This window comes from Bos indicus x Bos taurus, chromosome 9 (genome assembly GCF_003369695.1).
Source record: "Bos indicus x Bos taurus breed Angus x Brahman F1 hybrid chromosome 9, Bos_hybrid_MaternalHap_v2.0, whole genome shotgun sequence".
NCBI lineage: Eukaryota > Metazoa > Chordata > Mammalia > Artiodactyla > Bovidae > Bos > Bos indicus x Bos taurus.
In genome coordinates, this window is record NC_040084.1 from 93,729,744 (window position 1) to 93,750,382 (window position 20,639).

General features: G+C 45.2%; 1 protein-coding gene across 9 annotated transcripts in view; it reads left to right on the forward strand.

Annotated features, from left to right (window-relative positions):
- The first annotated feature begins 11,761 nt into the window (after positions 1–11,761).
- Positions 11,762–20,639, forward strand: part of ARID1B (AT-rich interaction domain 1B) — a 439,749-nt gene continuing 430,871 nt past the window's right edge. For 3 of the 9 annotated variants that reach the window (XM_027551920.1, XM_027551918.1, XM_027551919.1), the window contains exon 1: positions 11,765–13,454. In XM_027551920.1, coding sequence (XP_027407721.1) covers positions 11,826–13,454 — 1,629 coding nt within the window. In that variant the 5' untranslated portion in view covers positions 11,765–11,825. Of the gene's footprint in view, positions 13,455–20,639 lie in introns of all 9 variants that reach the window. The other 6 variants (XM_027551917.1, XM_027551923.1, XM_027551916.1 and 3 more) reach the window with 4 other exon arrangements.

A 20,639-nucleotide genomic window follows, 5' to 3' on the forward strand; every position in this document is an offset into this window, starting at 1 on the left:
CTACCAGTCTCTGTTTTATGCCCTTGAAACTGTCATTCCATCCATGCCCTCCAGGTGTTTCATCCCTACTTGTCACTTAGAAGAGCTTAGATAATCTGAATAGACCACCCCCAACTTTAACAAGCTTTTTAAAATGGACTTCCCTGGTGGCTCAGTGGTAAAGAACCCACCTGCCAATGCAGGAGATGCAGGTTTGATCCCTGGGTGGGGACGATGCCCTGGGGAAGGAAATGGCAACCCACTCCAGCTTTCTTGCTTGGGAAATGCCATGGACAGAGGAGCTTGGTGGGCTACAGTCCATGGGGTTGCAAAGAGTTGGAAATGACTGAGCAACTAAACAACAACAAACTTTAATAAAACAGGAGTAGAATGAAAATCACAGAACACTGTGCTTCAGGTTTCAATATATGTATTTCCAGAAGATTGAAACCAAGGAAAGCCAAGAAAAGGCAAGTGGATTTTCCTGGGAGAAATTAGAAATTGGAGATGAAACTTTCCCAGTGGCCAGGTAAGATTACAAATAATCTTACATAATCCCTGGAAGGGATTATGAAATAAAACAGAGGCCGGTGGACAACTGTCCAGGGGAATGTATCCATGGAAGGTCAGCACGAAAAGTTACTCTAAAGCGCAAACTTGAAACTAAAATTTTTATGACTTCCACGCATTATCTCACATTAGTAAGAGGGTCTAGCCCAGTGAAGGACAAATGTATCACAGGATACATTGCAACTTGCAACACTATCTTTTCAGATCCTGTGAGATTTCTAGTAACAGTGTGTCTAGCTATCTCTGGAAGTCTCTGTCTGTGGTTTTTCTCCCTCCCTCTCTGTTTTTTCTTCTCTCTTTGTGTGTTCTTCCAGTTTCTTTTTTTCTGTCTTCTTTTCCACAGGACCCACCGAGGAGGAGGCAGATTCTCAAGGCCATGCCCCTACCCATCCTTGCACTGCAGCCAGACCCAGTGACCCTGGACTGCAGGGCAGGGGTTCCCTGTGTCCTTCCCTCTGGCTTTAATGCCAGCATCCTTGTAGAGTGGAGCCGGGCCACTGTGCTTCATTATTGCCTCCAAAGCAAAGGTGTTCCACATCATCCACTCTCCTCTGTAGCCACAGAATCACGGAATGATCTTCGGCCTGGAAACACACCCCCATGCTGTCTCCCCCGGGCCTCCCTCTCCCCATCAGTGCCTACCTTGACCTTCCAAGGGTCAACGTAACACAGCCATGACAAATCCTGGGATTCCAGCCTTTAGGAAATGCTTGAGGCTCTGCAAGCCTGAGCTTTTCAGATGGAAAGCAAAACTTCTTCAATATTTAGATATGCTTTCCGCCCATTCACATGTTACGCTGTTTCTGAGGGTAACAGGATTTTCCAGGAAACAGAATTTGTCCCAGAATTCGGACACGACTGAAGCAACTTAGATGCTGACGAACAGGAGAAATGTTTGGCATTGAGTGGAGTGTAGCTGATTCATCTGAAATCACATGCCAGACACCCATTCTATTTAGAAATTAAAATACACATGCACACATACACACCCTACTGACCTATTTTGTGTGTGTGTATTCAGTCATCTCTGACTCTTTGCAACCCCATGGACTGTAGCCCGCCAGGCCCCTCTGTCCATGGGATTTGCCAGGCCAGAATACTGGAGTGGGTTGCCATTTCCTCCTCCAGGGGATCTTCCTGACCCACTTAACCTGTTTGCTTCCAGGCAATATGTTAAATGCTTTACATATAGTCTTTCATTTAATTCTTACCCCCCAAAGAATTGTAGTGTCTCACAAACATTCTGCTGCACAATAAGGTTAAGTAAATGGCAAAACAGGCACAGCCCATAACTGTGGAACTGGGACACGAATCCAGCTTCTCTCTGCGTTCAGGAACCCCTCGAGGTAACACTTTTCATGTGGTGGGAAGCAGTTTTCCTGCTTGCCTCCTAGGTTGCTGAGTTAATGAACATATAGAGCCTTAAAAATCTTTTTCAATAAGTCATCTTAAAAAGTGCCCCTAATCATCTTTGTTTTTTCTCGGAACTCCCCAGTTTGTCTATGTCATCCTCGTAATGATGTGCCCTGAAAAACCATAGTGGCCTGGTCTATTTTCATTTCTCAGCCTGTGCAGGATATAAAAAATAAACAGCATATGGTGAAAAGTTAATGAGATTAAAAAAAATAAGTTCACTTAAAATAATCCATGGGCTTTTCTACATGTGTTCTTGGTCTGGTTTCAAAAACCACAGGAGTTTTACTATGCTTTAGAAAAGGATGGATATTTGCATTGTTTCTTTTGGGGTCAGTGGGAAACCAGTCTTCTAGAATCAGCACTAATAATCATGTTGTTTGTAAATAAGTGCTAAACTAGTACAAACCAAGACTACTGTGATGTGCCACAGCGTTAAACACGCTCAAAGCAGCACTCCACACTGTCTCCAGTTACAGCATCACACGATGCTCCTTTAGTCAACAAGACCAGTGAAGTCTTACCTTCCCTCTGGCTTTACTACCAGTGTTCTTTCGTAGTGGAGAAGATGGGAAATCAGACAGATAGGTAGACCTGACCTTTTAAGAAAAACTTCCCACACCTTGAAGCAAATAAAAAAACAAAAAGGAAGTTAGGAATCCTGTCTTTATTTTAAAAGTATAACCATATGAAAATTTATGGCTGCCTGAGCTACCTCAGTTCTCAGTACTGAAAAACAAGTAATTTGAGAATGCATGTAAATAATTTTATGTGCACATTTGTCAGCCACAAGGTTCTCTCAACAATTAAGTGTAGAGCCCACTGTGGGTCCAGGATTGTTCTGTGGAGGATGGAAGAGATTGAAGACAGGGACTTAATGGAATTGGTGATCCCACTAGAGAGATGTAAGGCCCTTAAACACTTCCCTTGTGCCAGGCACTGTGCTCAGAGCTTTGCAGGAATTATTTAGTCTAATCCTCAGAAGCCCAGAGAAGCAGGTACTATTATTTTCCACAGGAGGAAATCAAGGCTTGAGAGGTTAACTAAACTCTCAAAGGGTTGTTTGAGAATTATATAAGACACCATAACGCACTATATCAGTCAAGTGTAGATTTTGTTTTCTACTAAAAAGAAAAAATCCAAACAAAACAAAGCAAAAAAAAAAAAAAATTAGTAGCTTAAACAGAAGTTTACTTCTCTCTCTCATAAACCAAGTTTGGAGGTAGAAAGGAACCAAGCCAGCACCACAGCTGTCCTTAAAGACATGGGCATACCTACCTCCAAGCGGTCTGGGAAATGTGTAGATGGTTTTTTACAGAAACGTGGGTTTCTCGGACCAAAGGTGAGAACAGATGTTAAATTAGGCAACCTGCATGTCTGTCACATGTATGCAAAGTGCTGGGCACCGGATAAACACAATAAATGCTAAGCAATAATCATTATGAAACTCAAAGCAGCCCAGAAGTGGCGTGGTTTATTAAGTACATCTATTTCTGCCTGAAGTTTTCCCTTTACTAGACTCACACCCTATCCTTAAATAGGGATGAGTGAGAAGAAGGGAGTATGTGCTGGGTGCTCCAAAGGCTGCCTTCTGGGAGCACTAACTCCCAGGGCTGGCCTCTCCTTTTTCTCCTCCAGACATGGGAGGTGGTTTGCCCCACGGTTTGCACCTGTGGAAAGGTAGCAGAAAGCCAGGTCATGACACAAAGCAAGGATGCTGCCCAGGCCTGGGTATGTTCCAGCCTGGGCTCCTCCTTTCTTCCCGTGCCCCCTTTCAGGGACTGCAGATGATAGCTCTGGCCTCTCGCAAATGCAGAAGGAGCAGGGCAGTCATACTGCATAACTCCAGGGGATAAGCAGCCACACTGGACACAGGTGTCCTTTATGTCAGTGATGATAAGCACAACAGTCCTTGGCGCTGTGCAAACAGGAGGCTCTGGGAAGGGGGCAAACTGTAACTTATGGGTTGAGTGTCAACTCATTTGGTTTATTTGTTTCAAAGAGTTTCCCATGGATCATCTCAACTTTACAAATTCCTAAGTAAGAGCGACAGCTCTGACAGCATAAAACATCTACAGTGTATGGATCTGATGAGTTTTTCACAGCTTCTTAAAACTTCTAAGCTGTTTTTAGGCCTAAGATTCTATTATGGACAGAGTTGGCTTATCAGAGCAGTTGGATGGTTAGGATAGATGGATAGGGTGAAGTGGACAGGATGGTAGGGATAAAAGCTGGAGTTTCCAGCTACTTCATCATTGGTATGGACCAGGAAGCGGGGGGTGGTGGGGAGATGATAAAAGGACGGAGACGTGGGAACTTTACCTTTCCATTTCCTTACCCCTGTACCTAATTGATTACCAAAGTCTATCAATATGTTATCTCCTTGCCCTCTCTGCCATGGAGGGCCGCTGCAAGCATGCAGGAGACTGTGCAAATTAGACACCCCATCCTCAAGCAGGACTCAATGGGTGGCAAGTAAGGCTCTGGCTGAAGACCCCACTCACATCCTCGGTTGGAAGCCCTTGGTCGGTGAAAAATCCACACATTCCTAAATTGTGGACTCTTCGGAATCACTTCACTTACCTCCATCCCCACGGTCCCTCCTGCCTCCTTCCACCTCCACCATCTCTTATCTCTCACATGGAGGATGCTCCCTCAAGACAGAGAACTGGGAGAGAAGCACAAAGGCTCTCAAATTTAGGCTTCGGCGTGGTCCCCAATTACGGTTATCCCTTTAGTCCTAGAGATACAATGACTAGACGGAAAGAAAAGATGCTGATCCTGCTATTTGTTTTTAGACTTGTGATCCATCAACAGACCACACAGCCTGTGGGGCTCTGTGAATTAATGAAAACTACGTCAATTTCAGAGGTAATTCTGTGGAAAGCACATTTGTATCGCCTCCTATTTTCTAGGCTGAGTATGTTTTTTAAAGTGTAACCATTAAAACAGACTCACTTTAGGATGCTCTTTTATTATTCCTGAGTGTCCTTGTGCACGGGGAGGCTCCGCACTTGAAGGAGGCGGGCTGGACGCCCAGGGCCCGCCCCCGGCCCACGCCCACTCTCTCCGGCCCCGCCTCTCTTCCCAGCAGCCCGAGGGCCGCGTGACCACCCGGACCCCGGGGTCAGCCCCCGGGGCGCGGAGGCCTGGCCCGAGTCCCATCGCGCGGCGCTCGGGGGACAAACGCGGGTGTAGCTGGGCTGCGGGTGGGTGCGGGGGCTGGCTCCGCGCCTCCTGCCGTCCGGGACGCCCTTTGCCTTCCTGCCTGGGTTATTTCTCCTCGCTCTTCGGGTTTCAGCCACGTTTCCTTCGGGAAGCCTTCCCTGGGGCCCCGGCTTGCGTCAGCGCCTTCGTTCACTTCCCTCGTAGAGCCCTGCGCCTTTTCCTTCCCAGCGCGTTGTCTCTGCGCAACTAGACACTTTTGCGTGGGGTCACTTGATTAGTGGCGAGCTAGTGGACAGTGCTGGAAGTTCCTTTTTTTAAAAAAAAATTCTCAGTGTGGTGGCCGCAGAGTCGAGCACAGGGCTGGTGTGGAGTAGGCAGGCCTCGGCAATTATCTGCTGAATGAATGGGCTTGAATCAAGAAGCCGCCTGCCCAGCTGTTCCTGTAGTTTATCCTTTGGGAGGGAAAACTTTACCCCACATCGTCCCTGAGAAAAGCAGGTCACCAGCACCACAGACAGAAGGACAGCCTGGGAGGAGACGTCTGAGGGTCAGACAGACGCCAGGGAGGCCACTGACTTAAGTCCTATAGTAACATGCTACAATGTGGAAATATCCTTTAAGTTAGGGAGAGAAAAAAAAATATTTATGCTTAACCACTTGGGCATTTCTAGAGGAATGCCCTGATAAACAAATTCCCCAGTGAAATTATGTCATTTGGTGTAAGAACAGCATATAACCAAATCCTTTGGCCCTTAGGAGAACAATCAAATGACTGTCAGTAATTTACCCTTCAGAGTGCCAAATGATTCTCTTAATGAATTAGGGACAAAATGAAGATAAGGAGAGTGAAATAAATGTCACAAATGTGTTACGTTAATGCACGAGTTATTTATTATTTGGAGTTTATTGTGCTTGATAGTTTTATTGTAGAAATTTATATGTTCTAAGAAGCAATAACAAAGATAACCAATAACAAAGATTCAGGCCTTCAGATAAGTTGCTAAAATCTTTCCAGAAAATTGAGATTAGCTCTCTAAATGATTTCCTTTATATTCTTGACTAATACAAAATGACCTTAAATATGTTTACTTTTTGACTATTTACTTATGGGAACTAGAGTGATGTTATCAATAAAGTGCTTTTATTTAAGCAGTAGGTTATCAGTGACAGAAGCCATACAGATGAATGTATGACATAATGTAATCATTGGAGAGAATATTAAAATACACTAGTAGGTGCTCAATAAGTGATTGTGACGATGGCAAAACGAGGACAATCCTGGGAATAAACTGAAGAAATGCCATTGAACACACATTTGTCTAAAAGTTATAGAACATTTCTAAACTAGGCTGTAATAAAAAAATTATTACACATTCAAAATGTGGACACTCCAGTATAAGATACATAGTACAGCGTTCCAAAATGTATTAAAGAAATAAATGTAATTTATTTCATTGCTGTTACTACGTTTCCAGGGACTTTGGAGAGGAACTGGAGTGGTCACTGGTGAACCCTGGAGAAGGAAATGGCAATTCTCCAGTATTCTTGCCTGGAGAATTCCATGGACAGAGGAGCTTGGCGGGCTGCAGTCTATGGGGTCACAGAGTTGGACACGACTGAGTGACTACAACACACACACACTCACACACTCACTCACTCTCTGGTGAACCTGACTTAGGGTTCTGGAAGTCTAGTTCCAGCATTGGTGGATTCCAGCATCACTTCAAACTAGACTGAGGATTAGGGCGAGGTGCCCAGCCGATGGCAGCCAACAAGGCAGAGCCGCAGGGAATGCTGTTAGGTGGGAAAGTCTGAACTCACGTCTTTTCTGGCCAGATCCTCCATGACGTTTCATGGCAGCTCTATGTATGTCTAATGAGTGTGTGTGTGTGTGTGTGTATGCTCTGTCATGTTCGACTCTTTGCGATCCCAGGGACTGTAGCTAGCTAGGTTCCTCTGTCCACGGAATTCTCCAGGTAAGCATACTGGAGTGGGTTGCCATTTTCTTCTCCAGGGGATCTTCCTGACCCAGGGATTGAACCCATGTCTCCTGCACTGGCAGGTGGATTCTTTACCACTGCACCACCTGGGAGATGATTAGATAGCCTCGTGGACTCAATGAACATGAATTTGACCAAACCCTGTGAGAAAGTGGACAGAGGAGCCTGGCATGCTGCAGTCCATGAGGTCTCAGAGGCACACGACTTAGCGAATGAACAACAATAAGTATGTTTTAGGTAACAGTTTATCTCCCCTGTTGAGGACAGAAGGAAGCTAGTATTTTTCTTTTTATTCTCAGGGAATGTCACAAGCTAGATTCTAGACAAGTTTGTTGAAAAAAAAAATGTGTAGTTTGTCCCTCTCCCCATCCAGTTTATTATCCCCTCTATAATATTCTTAGTAAATATAGTAGTGCTCTTGTTAGTCAAGAGTCCCCACATGTCTTTAAATTATTTCTTGCCTAGATTTTTGTTTTCAGATCCTAGTTGTTTTGCATCCTAAATTTAACAACTATTACATTTGCATAGTTGTTTCAAGTCAAATGCTGTATCCCGTATCTTGCATTTACTCCGTTATTCACTGCTAACATCTAAATCAGAGATGTGAAAAGGACAATTGTTTAGTGCTTTTTAAAGTCCCTCACCAAGATAAGTAGGGAAATCCCATTAGCTCCATTCATAGCATTTCTCATAAATCTAAAAGGAAAGCAAGTATCCAAAGCCTTATTCTTTAATAGTTCTTATTTGTAAAACTTTTGACAGGGCTTTAGTCTAAATTGGTTGCAAATTATGTAAAGAACACTGAGAAATATGATGGATAGTGAATCGTGATAGTTTCAGTTATTGAATAAATAACCAGAACAGTAAAAGGGGACTAATCTTAAAGCAAACAGTGTGATGAGGCAGAGAGAACAGAACTGTGGCATTCTTAAACTACCATCTGGCTCAATCCTTTTTAAGTGGGCAGGTTTGAAGAGCCTTTTATTCAGTGCCCTAAAACTTATTCAGAGGGAATCGTATTGGAGTATCAGGTTTTCATAACGTTAACCCCCACCCCCCCCAAACCCAACCCCATTTTTGTAACCAAAAAGTAATGTTTAACAAAGTGCTGGGTAATCCTCTGGCTAACCGTGAGGGTGTGGGGCATTTGGTGGGGGTCAGGTCAGCCGCAGGTAGGGGAATCCCACTCGGCAGCTTTTGGGCCTTCACCTCCTCAGCTCCTTCGTGGCTAGAGTAACTTATTAATGTCAATATGGTTTGAAATTTAGGCAAGAGGTGTAAAAATAAAGAATTCATTAGGAAAAATGAATGTGGTCATTTCCAGTACTTTATTTTCCATTTGAAAACTACTGTAGAGTCTCCATATAGGATAATCGAGGCAACTAACACAACAGAAACTATAATCTACAGCTCGAATCGTGCTTTTTGAAACTATTACATGACTTTGCTTTTGAGAAATGTGAACCTATTACATGACTTTCTAACAGACCTAACAATTGCAATTTTGTTTATTAAGTCCTGGATTTTTAAATGAAACTGTTAAGAGGCTTTTCTTTTGTTTTCTCAAGAAGGTGTGTTTGAGAAGCCTAGGTTGAATAAAGAGGAGCCCACTACTACTGTCAGGGACGCTTTTGAAAAGGTATTTTAGCATTCTCTGTGGTTTAAGAGACAAAACCAAGTCCTGCCGGCTTTGTGTCGTGCTTCTCCCACAGACTGCAGTGCCTTCTGTCTGCTTTAGGGTGTGGCATCTGCCATTGGGGAGGAGAAGCTGGCATGTGTCGCCTTTTATAGCAGACTGACTTCATTGTGCTGGGGGCCTCGATTTCATAGCCTCTTGGTTCCAATCTTCTAGTTCACTTGCTGAAGCAAAAGGAATTAAAAGAGATTTCGACCTATATACCTAGTTTTTTTTTCAAGTTTCATGATTTTTCTATATAGAAAAAAGTGTTAAGAAAAGGGCCAGAGGTGAACTTGGTGACTCATTTTCCCTTTTTAGGATTAGTTGTGAAAATAAGCCACAAAATATGGCTACACTTGTAAAACTGATGTTGATATATTTTATCAGTTGGAAAAAATGTATTTTTATGACTATATGTGTACATTTAGTTGGACTATAAATGTCTAAAAGCATAAATATGTAATTGAGTTTAGAATATACGTATAAACACATACGCAAAACAGACATATATTTGTATTTGCATATGAAAACTTAAAAAATTCAACTTGTGTGGTATCATCATGTAATTAGTATGTATTTGACTATATAAAGGGAGAAAATCCAGGAGAAAATGAAAAGAGGCACACTGACAAAGATGTAGTATTCTCTTAGCAAAAACTGATGAATGATTTGGCATGAATTCACCTTACATTCCTCTTACTCACTTACACTTGATGATATAACTCCTGTTTTCCAGTTGTTTGCATAGATTTGCAATTTGTTGTTTCTACATTCTATATAGAATGACTCTTGGGTATGCACCTGATTCCCCTCCTCCACCATCAGTCTCCAGTTTTTCACATCTATCCTTTTCTAGTTAGTCAAGTAACATATTTACACTTGGTCAAGCAAACAAAAATAACCACTGCAGTTGAAATAAACTAAAATAGCCTTTATGGAAAGCTGAAGAATTAGATGATTTTAGAAAGCTACATTCTACCAAAATCATACATATCATTTCAGCTAGCAGGACTTCTTGAAAGCTCTGGTTTCAGATGCTTTCTCTCTGTGAAAACTGAGTCCACACTAGTACAACTGAGCTATTGTTTAGGTTAAGAAGTCCTGCTTTGGAAGATATTCAAGATGTTACTAGGTGACAGATTCACAATAATAAAAACATTTAAAACATCAAAAAGTGATAAAACTATGGATAGTATTTGAAGAAAAAGTGTGAAACGTTTTTGCTGCAGGATTAGATTTGATGGATTTACATCATCACTGATCTTATGTTTATGAAATATAACATATTTTAGTTTTGTTTCACGTTACTTAGAAATGAACTCATATCAAGAGGGTTAACTGTGCACATAACCTCTAAAATAGGATGAAAGGCGTCATACAGATTTATGAAGACATGAGATAAACCTTAGCTCTTGCTATTATGGCACCAATAGTTAAATTTCCACATGCAAGTTGTTGGGAGCATAACACATCACTCTACACATTTGAAGGCTTTCCTTCAGAGAGAAGACAGGCAAGTGCATTGTGAGAAAATGCTCCTTTGGGAATACTTTTGTGTTTTCATTAATAAAGCCTACGTGGGCTTCCCTGGTGGCTCAGATCGTAAAGAATGCAATGCAGGAGACCCCAGTTCGATCCCCGAGTTGGGAAGATCCCCTGGAGAAGGGAATGGCTACCTACTCCAGTGTCCTTGCCTGGAGAATCCCATAGACAGAGGAGCCTGGTGGGCTATAGTCCATGGGGTCGCAGAGTCTCAGACGGAACTGAGGGACGAAGCGTGCAGGCACACACACACTGTCTTAAAAAAAAGTTATATCGGCATTTCTTTGGGGCAGGTGCAGTCAGTAATAAGCATGTATTGAGTACCTGCTGTGTACAGGGCACAGAGCTCCTGGAATGAGGCTAACCTTCAGTTAAAACTCTTTGCTAATTTTGCAGTTTGAAGAAGTTGTGGGAATCACACTAATGGCCCGAAATCAAGGGAGAGAGGCTAACATGCTGAAAAATTACATAACTGTTGGGAGAGGCAGTGCTTTTGCACAGATTGCCCAAATATTTTCTTTATCCGTCGGCTCCTCGTAACCTTTGAGGCCAACAGACAACTTTGTTCCCCGGCCCTTCTCTCCCTCTTTTGTCTGCTCGTCAGACTCGTTTTCCACCTTTGTATCGTGTCTTTTAGACGTGAAAACAAACACGCGAACGCCCGGTTGGCAAGGCGACGGAGGCACGAGGGGACAGTGCAGCCTCCGGTCGCCCCACGCCCGCCGCGCTCCGGACGCCAGCGGCGCGGACCAACCCGAGCTCCCCAGCCCGGGGCCGCCGGTGCCCGCGAGGCTGCACCCGGGCCGGGTGGGCAGGAGGGCGCAGGGCCCGCGGGCCGCGGCGGCCCAGGGCTGAGTCCAGTCCGCGTTTTGCGAGTGCGCCCGAGCAGAGAGAAGTGGATAATAGTTGCTCGGGCTCGCCCGGCTCCCTCTCAAGCCATGCTGGGCCCGAGCGGCTCAAGTCAGTCGTGTATTTTTACCCATATCCGGGGTAGAGAGGAAAAAGAGAAAAAGTTTCATTTAAACCTGCACTAAAAACTTGCACCCTGAAATCACACAGCGGGAACAGGCCCAGACCGTAAGGCGTAGACTCCCGGTTCGGCTCCGGCGGGGCCCTTGGAGTGAGGGGAGTGGGGAGGGGGCTCGCTCGATTCCCGTCGGGGCGTGTGGATGCGCACAGGAGGGGCCGCGGACTAAAAAGTGGGTTTTATTGTCTCCCCCCGCGCGCCGCCCCCCCCCCCCCCGCCCCGGCCTCGCCACGCCGCGGCGATCATGGCCGCGCGGGCAGCAGCAGCAGCGCGGGCGGGCAGCGGCGAGCGGCGGGCGCCCCCGGGGCCGCGGCCGGCGCCCGGGGCCCGGGACCTGGAGGCGGGGGCGCGCGGCGCGGCGGCACCGGGACCCATGCTGGGGGGCGGCGACGGCAGCGGCCTGAGTAATGTGCACCACCACCCCCTGCACCCCCGTCACGAACTGAACATGGCCCATAACGCGAGCGCCGCGGCCGCGGTCGCCGCCAGCACTAACAGCGCCAAGAGCGGCGGCTCCGAGGCGGAGGGTGGAAGCGCCACCGCGCTGTCCTCCTCCTCCTCCTCCTCCTCCGCCGCCGCGGCGGCTGCGGCGTCCTCCTCTTCCTCCTCGTCGGGCCCGGGCTCGGCCATGGAGACGGGGCTGCTCCCCAACCACAAACTGAAAACCGTTGGCGAAGCCCCCGCCGCAGCGCCCCACCAGCAGCAGCACCACCACCACCATCACCACCACCATGCCCACCACCTCCAACACCACCACCACCACCATGCCCACCACCTCCACCACCTCCACCACCACGCACTACAGCAGCAGCTAAACCAGTTCCAGCAGCAGCAGCAGCAGCAACCACAGCAGCAGCAGCAGCACCAACATCCCATTTCCAACAACAACAGCCTCGGCGGCGCGGGCGGCGGCACGCCTCAGCCCGGTGCCGACATGGAGCAGCCGCAACATGGAGGCGCCAAGGACGGTGCCGCTGCGGGCAGCCAGGCCGAGCCCCCGGGCCAGCCGCTGCTGAGCAAGCCGGGCGACGAGGACGACGCGCCGCCCAAAATGGGGGAGCCGGCAGGCGGCCGGTTCGAGCAGCCGGGCCTGGGCGCGCAGCAGCAGCAGCAGCCGCCGCCGCCAGTCGCCGTGCCCGGGGGCGGCGGAGGCGGCGGCGGCGGCCCGGCGGCCGTCTCGGAGTTTAATAATTACTATGGCAGCGCTGCCCCAGCTAGCGGCGGCCCCGGCGGCCGCGCTGGGCCTTGCTTTGATCAACATGGCGGACAACAAAGCCCCGGGATGGGGCTGATGCACTCCGCCTCAGCTGCCGCCGGAGCCCCCAACAGCATGGACCCCCTGCAGAACTCCCACGAAGGGTACCCCAACAGCCAGTACAACCATTATCCGGGCTACAGCCGGCCCAGCGCGGGCGGCGGCGGCGGCGGCGGCGGTGGAGGAGGAGGAGGAGGAGGAGGAGGCAGCGGAGGAGGAGGAGGAGGAGGAGGAGGAGCAGGAGGAGCGGGAGCTGTGGCGGCGGCGGCCGCGGCGGCGGCGGCAGCAGCAGCAGCAGGAGGCGGCGGCGGCGGCTATGGGGGCTCGTCCTCGGGGTACGGGGTGCTGAGCTCCCCCCGGCAGCAGGGCGGCGGCATGATGATGGGCCCCGGGGGCGGCGGGGCCGCGAGCCTCAGCAAGGCGGCCGCCGGCGCGGCGGCGGCGGCAGCGGCGGCGGCGGCGACGGGGGGCTTCCAGCGCTTCGCCGGGCAGAACCAGCACCCGTCGGGGGCCACCCCGACCCTCAACCAGCTGCTCACCTCGCCCAGCCCCATGATGAGGAGCTACGGCGGCAGCTACCCGGACTACAGCAGCCCCAGCGCGCCGCCGCCGCCGCCGCCGCCGTCGCAGCCCCAGTCCCAGGCGGCAGCGGCGGCGGCGGGGGCGGCGGCGGGCGGCCAGCAGGCGGCCGCGGGCATGGGCTTGGGCAAGGACATGGGCGCCCAGTACGCCGCTGCCAGCCCGGCCTGGGCGGCCGCGCAACAAAGGAGCCACCCGGCGATGAGCCCCGGCACCCCCGGCCCGACCATGGGCAGATCCCAGGTAACCCCCGCGCCGGCCGGGCCTGCTTCCGCCGCGGCGGCCTCGCCGCGCGCCGCGAGCCCTGTAGTTTCTTTTCTTTCCGCGTTACTTTTTCTGCGTCTTCGGCCCTGGTGGGGGTTGGTGGTGGTGTGTGTGTGTGAGGCGGCGGTGGGGAGGTGGGGGAGCGAGGCGCCCAAAGCCATTTTAACTCGCGGCTGCCTCGCTCCGAGGCCCGGCGGCGCGCAGGGTCGGAGTGCGCGGCCCGGGGCCCCGGGGGGCGGAAAGGGGGTCCCCTCGCCGAGGCCCGGGACGGGCGCCGCGGTGGCCGGTCGCCGAGCGCCCGCCTCGACACCCCCGCCCTGGGCGCCGAGCCGCGCGGCCGGGACCGCGCCACCGGGAAGCCGTGTGGGCGCTGGGGACCGTTCGGGCAGCTTTATTTTATTTATTTATTTATTTTTACCACAGAAATAGGCGCTCCGGGCCGGTAGGGTCTGAGGAGGAATAACTGCCCCCCGCTTCTCGGGTAGCGCCCACCATGAGCTCGAACTGAGGAAAGAATGAGGAACTTTGTCCTACCTCAGGCCACACCGCGTTTTTCCCTCTTATAGCTCACAAGGTGAAGGCAGGAGAAGAAAAAAAAAAAAAAGGTTAGCTTTGTGGCAGCCGAGCGTGTGTTTCGTAGTTGTGCCCAGGCATTCGGCGATATTCGACGCGGGCTTCGAGTTTTGAGCGTTTAGTAGCCAAAAAGAGTACCCACGTTTTACAACGATGGGGAGGAAAACGACCCTAAAATATATCGATTCATTCCCAAGAATAAGCCGGGGAAATCCATTATTTGGCTTGCAGGCTGCTTGAAAGGAGTCACCTTCAACGGACAGGCTGCGTTAAAGGAACACATTCCGGTTAAACTGAACTTATTTGGATCGTGGGTTAGGCGTACGTTTTTAGTCAGCGAACCCAGGGAGGGAGCAGACCAGAGAAAATGGATCTTTTTGGATCAGATTTATTTGGATTTTTAATTTCCGCCCCCCCCCGCCCCCCCAAGTCCTTCAGCGTTATTAGGAAGAGTCCTGCACTCTTGCTGTTTCTCGCTCGGAGGCTGAGCCTAAAGACTGGCTTGATCTCCTTTGCAAGGTTTGGAATTTGAATTGTGGAGGTAAACTGGCTGTAATAGTCTCCAGACAGCTGCCTCTGAGTTGACATCTAATCTGCCATCTGATTGGCTCCCCTCTCACCATTGGGCATTTAGCACTGCTGATGTAAATAGAAGTGCTGAGCAGTACAGTCACAAAAATTCTTGCCACAAATAATAACTGAGCTCTATTACATGCAGATGTAAGGTGGAATATTATTTAAAGCTTAAATTATTATGAATCACAGTTACTAATAAGAGGATTAAATACCTAAAAACATTACACTGGTGTCCAGTATTGAGCACTTAGAAAATTCAGCTGTTTGACAGTCTCAGCATGGCCATTGCATATCTCATTCACTATAATTGTAGGGTGAGGATATGGCAATTGAAAAAGAATTAAACCAAAAATTTTACCAGTTTCTGGATTTGGAAAGCTTTTATAAAATTACCCTTTATGGATTAAACCATGAAAAAATTTGGAATTATGTCATCACAAGTAGTTTAATATAAAATTAAAACTTGTAACATTAAAAATGTCATGATTCTGATAGCCAGTGGTATATTTTAGTAATATTAGCTTTATAACAAGATTAAAACTATATTTCTGGTAAGTTGTGCTTTAACAATCCTGATCGTTTTTAGATGTTAGTGTATGAGGGGTTTCAGTTAGAATGGACATGATGTTTAAGAAAACATGAAATGGGGAAACTATAATAATTTTTGGAGACAGCAATTAGTTAAAAGGGAAGAAATGGACGTTGTGAAATTTAAAAAATTATTTTGTATTTGCTTCTGATTTGGAAGCAAATGCCTCAGGAATCTTTTTCCCCCCCTTGATTATTTTGCTAGGTTAGGTTATATGAGCCTTATTTGAACTGCTTACACAGTGTTTTAGGGAAACTGTATTACATGCAAATTGTGCTGGGTTTCTTCCAAATAGTTTTTCTTTCAGGGACATTAGAATTTTTTAAACTTTTTTAACGTTAAAATATGTTAAAAAGGAATAATGGTGGCTGTAATATCTGTTTTTATTTAGCTCATTTACTTTAGGAAGGTGCATTTTAATAATAACCGTATTTTAGATGAGAGACTTGTCAGAATGTGTGCATTACTGAATTTAACAGATAATCATGTGAATCCCAGGCTGAGGACGTTGGGAGTCCACTCCTTTCTAATCTTCAGTTAGTAGAGTTTTACTGTTAATGATAATACATTTTCCTATTCTTCATAGAAAACTTGGGATTCTGATTTTTTTGATTCGGATAGGTGAAAACATAGGAAAACTTTGTGTAAATAAACCCATGTAATTAATTTTGAAAAGATTTGCTTTGTCAGCTTCCTTTTAAAGGGACAGTTTAGAATTCACATCTCTGTAAACCAGTAACGAGGATGATAGAGGCAGATGCAGGTCGGTGTTACTTTCCGGTATTTTTTCGTAGTGGTACCAGTCATTTTAAGTGTTTTGTTTTCTTGGAATGAGAGTGAATCCTTTATGTCCTCAGTATGACCCTTAGGAATAGCTTTTTTGTTTTTAAGGGGGAAGAAAAATGCTGGGCGTGTGACCTAGATTCACTGATTTCTTGTAGGTACTATACCGTATAACATGTGGAATGTGTCTTTTTTTGGTATTTTTTCTTTTTGGAAGGCTGCTATTCTTTAGTATTTGTTATGATAGTTATACTAAGGACCAGTTGTTTGTCCAAAACATTAGATTACTATATAACTATAGGTCATGAAATACTATTAAATTTTCTCATGGCTTTTAACACGTTTAGTTTCATTTTTGATTTAGGAATGGTTTACATTGGGTGGCAATGTTTTTGTAATTGAGAACAAAACGTGTGTATATTGTAATGGGAGGGTCTTTTTTAAAAGTGAAATAAGGCATTTTACAATATACTTAGTGGGTTTTTGTGAGATAAAGTATTCAGATAAAGCAATCTCAAAAGGAATACTGAGGACTGCTCACATAACTAAGATTTTGTGATGTCCATATTTGTGCTGAATTTCATTAATCCTATTTTAACTTTAATTTTATAGAATATAATACAACATAATTTTTAAAAAGCCTTATTTACCATTAAAAGAAAACTGATTAGCTGATTTCAAAGCAGTAAGTTTTGTAAGTAACCAGACTTACAGGCTGGTTCCTGATTACCTTAAAATTTGAATAAGATACATTATAACACTCTCCCACTTTCCCCGCTCAGTGCAGTTATCCTATATGATATGTTAAATCTTGTAAAGAAATATTTGTGGACTAAATTGATACATTTGCTGAGCTATGACTGGCCAGCTGCCCCATCTTTAAGAGGAGGTGGAATTGGCAACTGTGGTTCATTTAAAAAACAAAGAAAATACAATGAAAAATGTCAACTGTTTTCTGTTTTTCTGGGTTATCTGAAATGAAATTGTGCATGGCTTAAAATTGTTTTCATTGGGGATCCTGATTTCTGTGTACTTTTGCAGTTTTTTTTTTTTAAGGCAACTACTCTGTATGACAGCTGTCACTTAAATTTATGTTTATATTAACACAAAATCAATACATATATTCCAGGGAACAACATATTCTTACCTTGCATCTGTAATAAGAAACCCTAATCCCTCGTTTTTCTTTGGTTTTGTTTTTTTATCTATATTCAGGAGTGAATTTTTGGCAAAACTTTTTATACTCGTTCCATTTTTCCCATGTCATGTTGTATCAGAAGCATCTGAATTGTGTTGTGGATATGGAAATATTCCAAATCACACCTAGACACTTGTACTAATGAACTACCCTCTAACTACCATTTTCTTTCATTAAAACTGTAAGAATAACATCTTCACTCTGGCATAAAAGTATATATTAATTCTGGCTTGAGAACCGATTTAAAAAATGTAAGACAGTGTAGAGGAAGTCTCTTAATATACAACCCATTTGGTAGTTTTATTAGAAATAGACACATTTTAAAGAAAACAGATGTAACAGAGGGTGGTTGAATTTTCAGGTCTATATGAATGGACTTTATTACTTTATAATTTGGAGCTGGGTGTATTTGAAAAAAAAAAAAAAAGAATTCTGATGTAATAGGAACTTACTTATTTCCCTAAGATAAATACCAGTGTGACAGGCAAACCAAAAAGATGATCATTTATTTAACCCTCTTCTCTTCTAGCAAGAAAGTAGTTTACATTAAAAAAAAATTTTTTTTGAGGGGGGGGCGGTGGTTTCTATAAAATTTTGCAACTTATTTTGAAGACTGACTTGGAGATGTAAATTTGGGGCAGGTTGGCATAGGAAACTATTAGCTTTTTGCCTCTCCCGGGTGGAGAGGTTTTTCTTCCTTCTCTGCAGGAGCTTGACACTGCTCACTTAATGGAGCTGTGTGCTTTGATCCATATTTGAGGAAAGGGAACTAGTATTTCACTTGTGTCACTTTCCTTTTGGGCTGTGTGTAGATATATAAATTGGAGTCTTAAATATTTGTGTTTGAAAGAACTGTTGTGTGTTTCTTAAAACAGCAGATTCATGGAGGCTCAGAATGAGTATTAATAAAACTCAAGTCCCATTAATTTTGGGGATAATATATAGATTTTCAAAATGGATATTACAAAAACTTAGGACATTTTACAATCCTCTTTTTACTTGAGGGCCATATTCCTGTCCATGGCCTTTTGGGAATTGGGTAGTTTTCATCACGTGCCTTTTTAGAGGGGTCTCCTTCATCAGGAGATCACTGTGGGTGTGTAAAGGAGAGCTGCGTTCTTGCTTTGTGTGCATGCTTGAGACCGAGGAGTCCCAAGTCCTGGTTTCCCGGGGTGTGGAGTGGGGGCAACCAGGCAAAACTGCTCATCCACCAGGGGCGTGTTTATGTAGGTGTAGATCTGTTACACAGTACTGCTTTTTCCAGTTTGAAGGCTGTTTATAAAAGACTTGAGCGGCCTTTTTTGGTTTAATTGAGTGGTTGAGTGAATTAATTTTGACCTAAAATGTTTTTTATATGGTGGTGACTTTTTCTCTTAGAAATTTGCCTAGAATGACTTAGGTATAATTACCTAAATATTATTAAGCATCCACTTATTTTGCCGTATGCCACTGGAATGAATGAAATTGTTGATGTAAGTATACTGTAGTTGTAACGATTCATGTTAATTGAGTGACGTGAAGTGAAAGTTGCTCAGTCTTATCAGACTCTTTGAGACCCCATGGACTATCCAGTCCATGTAATTCTCCTGGCCAGAATACTGGAGTGGGTAGCTTTTCCCTTCTCCAGGAGATCTTCCCAACCCAGGGATCGAACCCTGGTCTCCTGCATTGTAGGCAGATTCTTTACCAGCTGAGCCACCAGGGAAACCCCTAATTAAACTCACTAACTGAGTGAGTGAGTTTATCAAAGTAAAATATGTGTTTTCACAGGAGGTTTTCAACACATATGTTCTATTTTCAAAGTCTTTAACTCCAAGTAATTCTAAGAAAACTGTTTCCTTATATTTACTTAGTTGAATAGGATCCAGTAACCAGTTTTTTAAACCTACTTCTGGATAGATCAACGCCAAGGTAAAAAGGTCCATCCGTGTAGTCAAGGCCATGGCGTTCCCAGTGGTCACGTCCTGTTGTGAGCGCTGGATGGTGTGAAAGGTGGAGCGCCAAAGGATTGATGCCTTCAAACTGTGGTGTTGGAGAGGACTCCTGAGAGTCCCTTGGACAGCAAGGAGGTCAAATTAGTCAGTCTTAAGGGAAATCAACCCTGAATACTCGTTGAAAGGACTGATGCTGAAGCTAAAACTCCAGTGTTTTGGTCATCTGATATGAACAGCTGGTTCACTGGAAGAGTCCCTGATGCTAGGAAAGATTGAGGGCAGAAGGAGAAGGGGGCGTCAGAGGATGGGATGGCTGGATGGCATTACTGATGCAATGGACATGAACTTGGGCAAACTTCAGGAGATGTTGAGGGACAGGGAGGCATGTCGTGCTGCAGTCCATGGGGTTACAAAGAGTAGGACATGACTGGGCGACTGAACAACAACAACAAGGATATTAGAAGGCTGTGGAGTTCAGTAGGTGAACTAATGATGAAATTGATCTGTTTCTTGATTGATATTCATTGCTAGGAAAGAGACTAAAGCCGTAAAATCTTAAGCATGTCTCATCTATCCATAGAATCTCTTATTTTTGGTAGGATGGCAGCAAAATCTGGAGTAGATCTATCACAGCAAGGCAGTCCTTTTGAACTGAAGTATGGAGTAGGTTTGGCCTCTGTTACCTCCATTCTGTTAAGATGCACTTCCCTGTCTCCTTGGGCCTTGATAAAAGATGAAATTTGAGAATCAGAGTAGAAGTTATTCCTTATTAAGTGACTCTAGAAGGGAAGCTATATTTGATGAAATCCAGGAGAAAATTCTAGACCACTTTATTTTTCTAAATATGGGATGCTAAAAAAGCTATATATGTGTATTTTTTGGTTGTGGCAGAACGTACATTACATAAAATTTACCACTTTAGGGTACAGTTCGGTGGCATTAAGTACATTCACGTTGCTGTGCAACCATTGTTCCATCTATTTCCAGGATATTTTCATCCTCCCAAATAAAAATGAATAAATATTTTTCTTCCCTTTTTTGTCAAAATTTAAAATTGTTAGCTATTAACATGTAAATAAAATAAGCTTATTTTTATAACCATTAATCTTGCTACTTCATAGTTTATGAGTAAATCCTCCCTCCAAGGAACAGTAATGGTGTTTTTGGTTTGTTTTTAGTCCATTGCTTCTAATTCTAACTTTAGCGTAATTGTCCCTGTTTTTGTCAGTTTGGAGATGTGCATTGTGTAGGTTAGTTGTTTCATTGTCAGTTATGGTATTAAAAGCTGAAAAGCAACTTTTCGAAGCCTTTCTGTTTAAAGGTTTGAGGTACTTTGTTGGGAGAAATCTGGGACTTTGTTAGATAATAGGATATGGAAATGAACTGTTAGCATGATCATTTATTTCTCTTATCCCCTTATTTCTCTTCATTTTTTGCATTTTTAGCCTCTTTTTAAAATTACTGGTTTTACCTTTCTGTTATTAGTGGAGATCACTTATAATGATAATTTT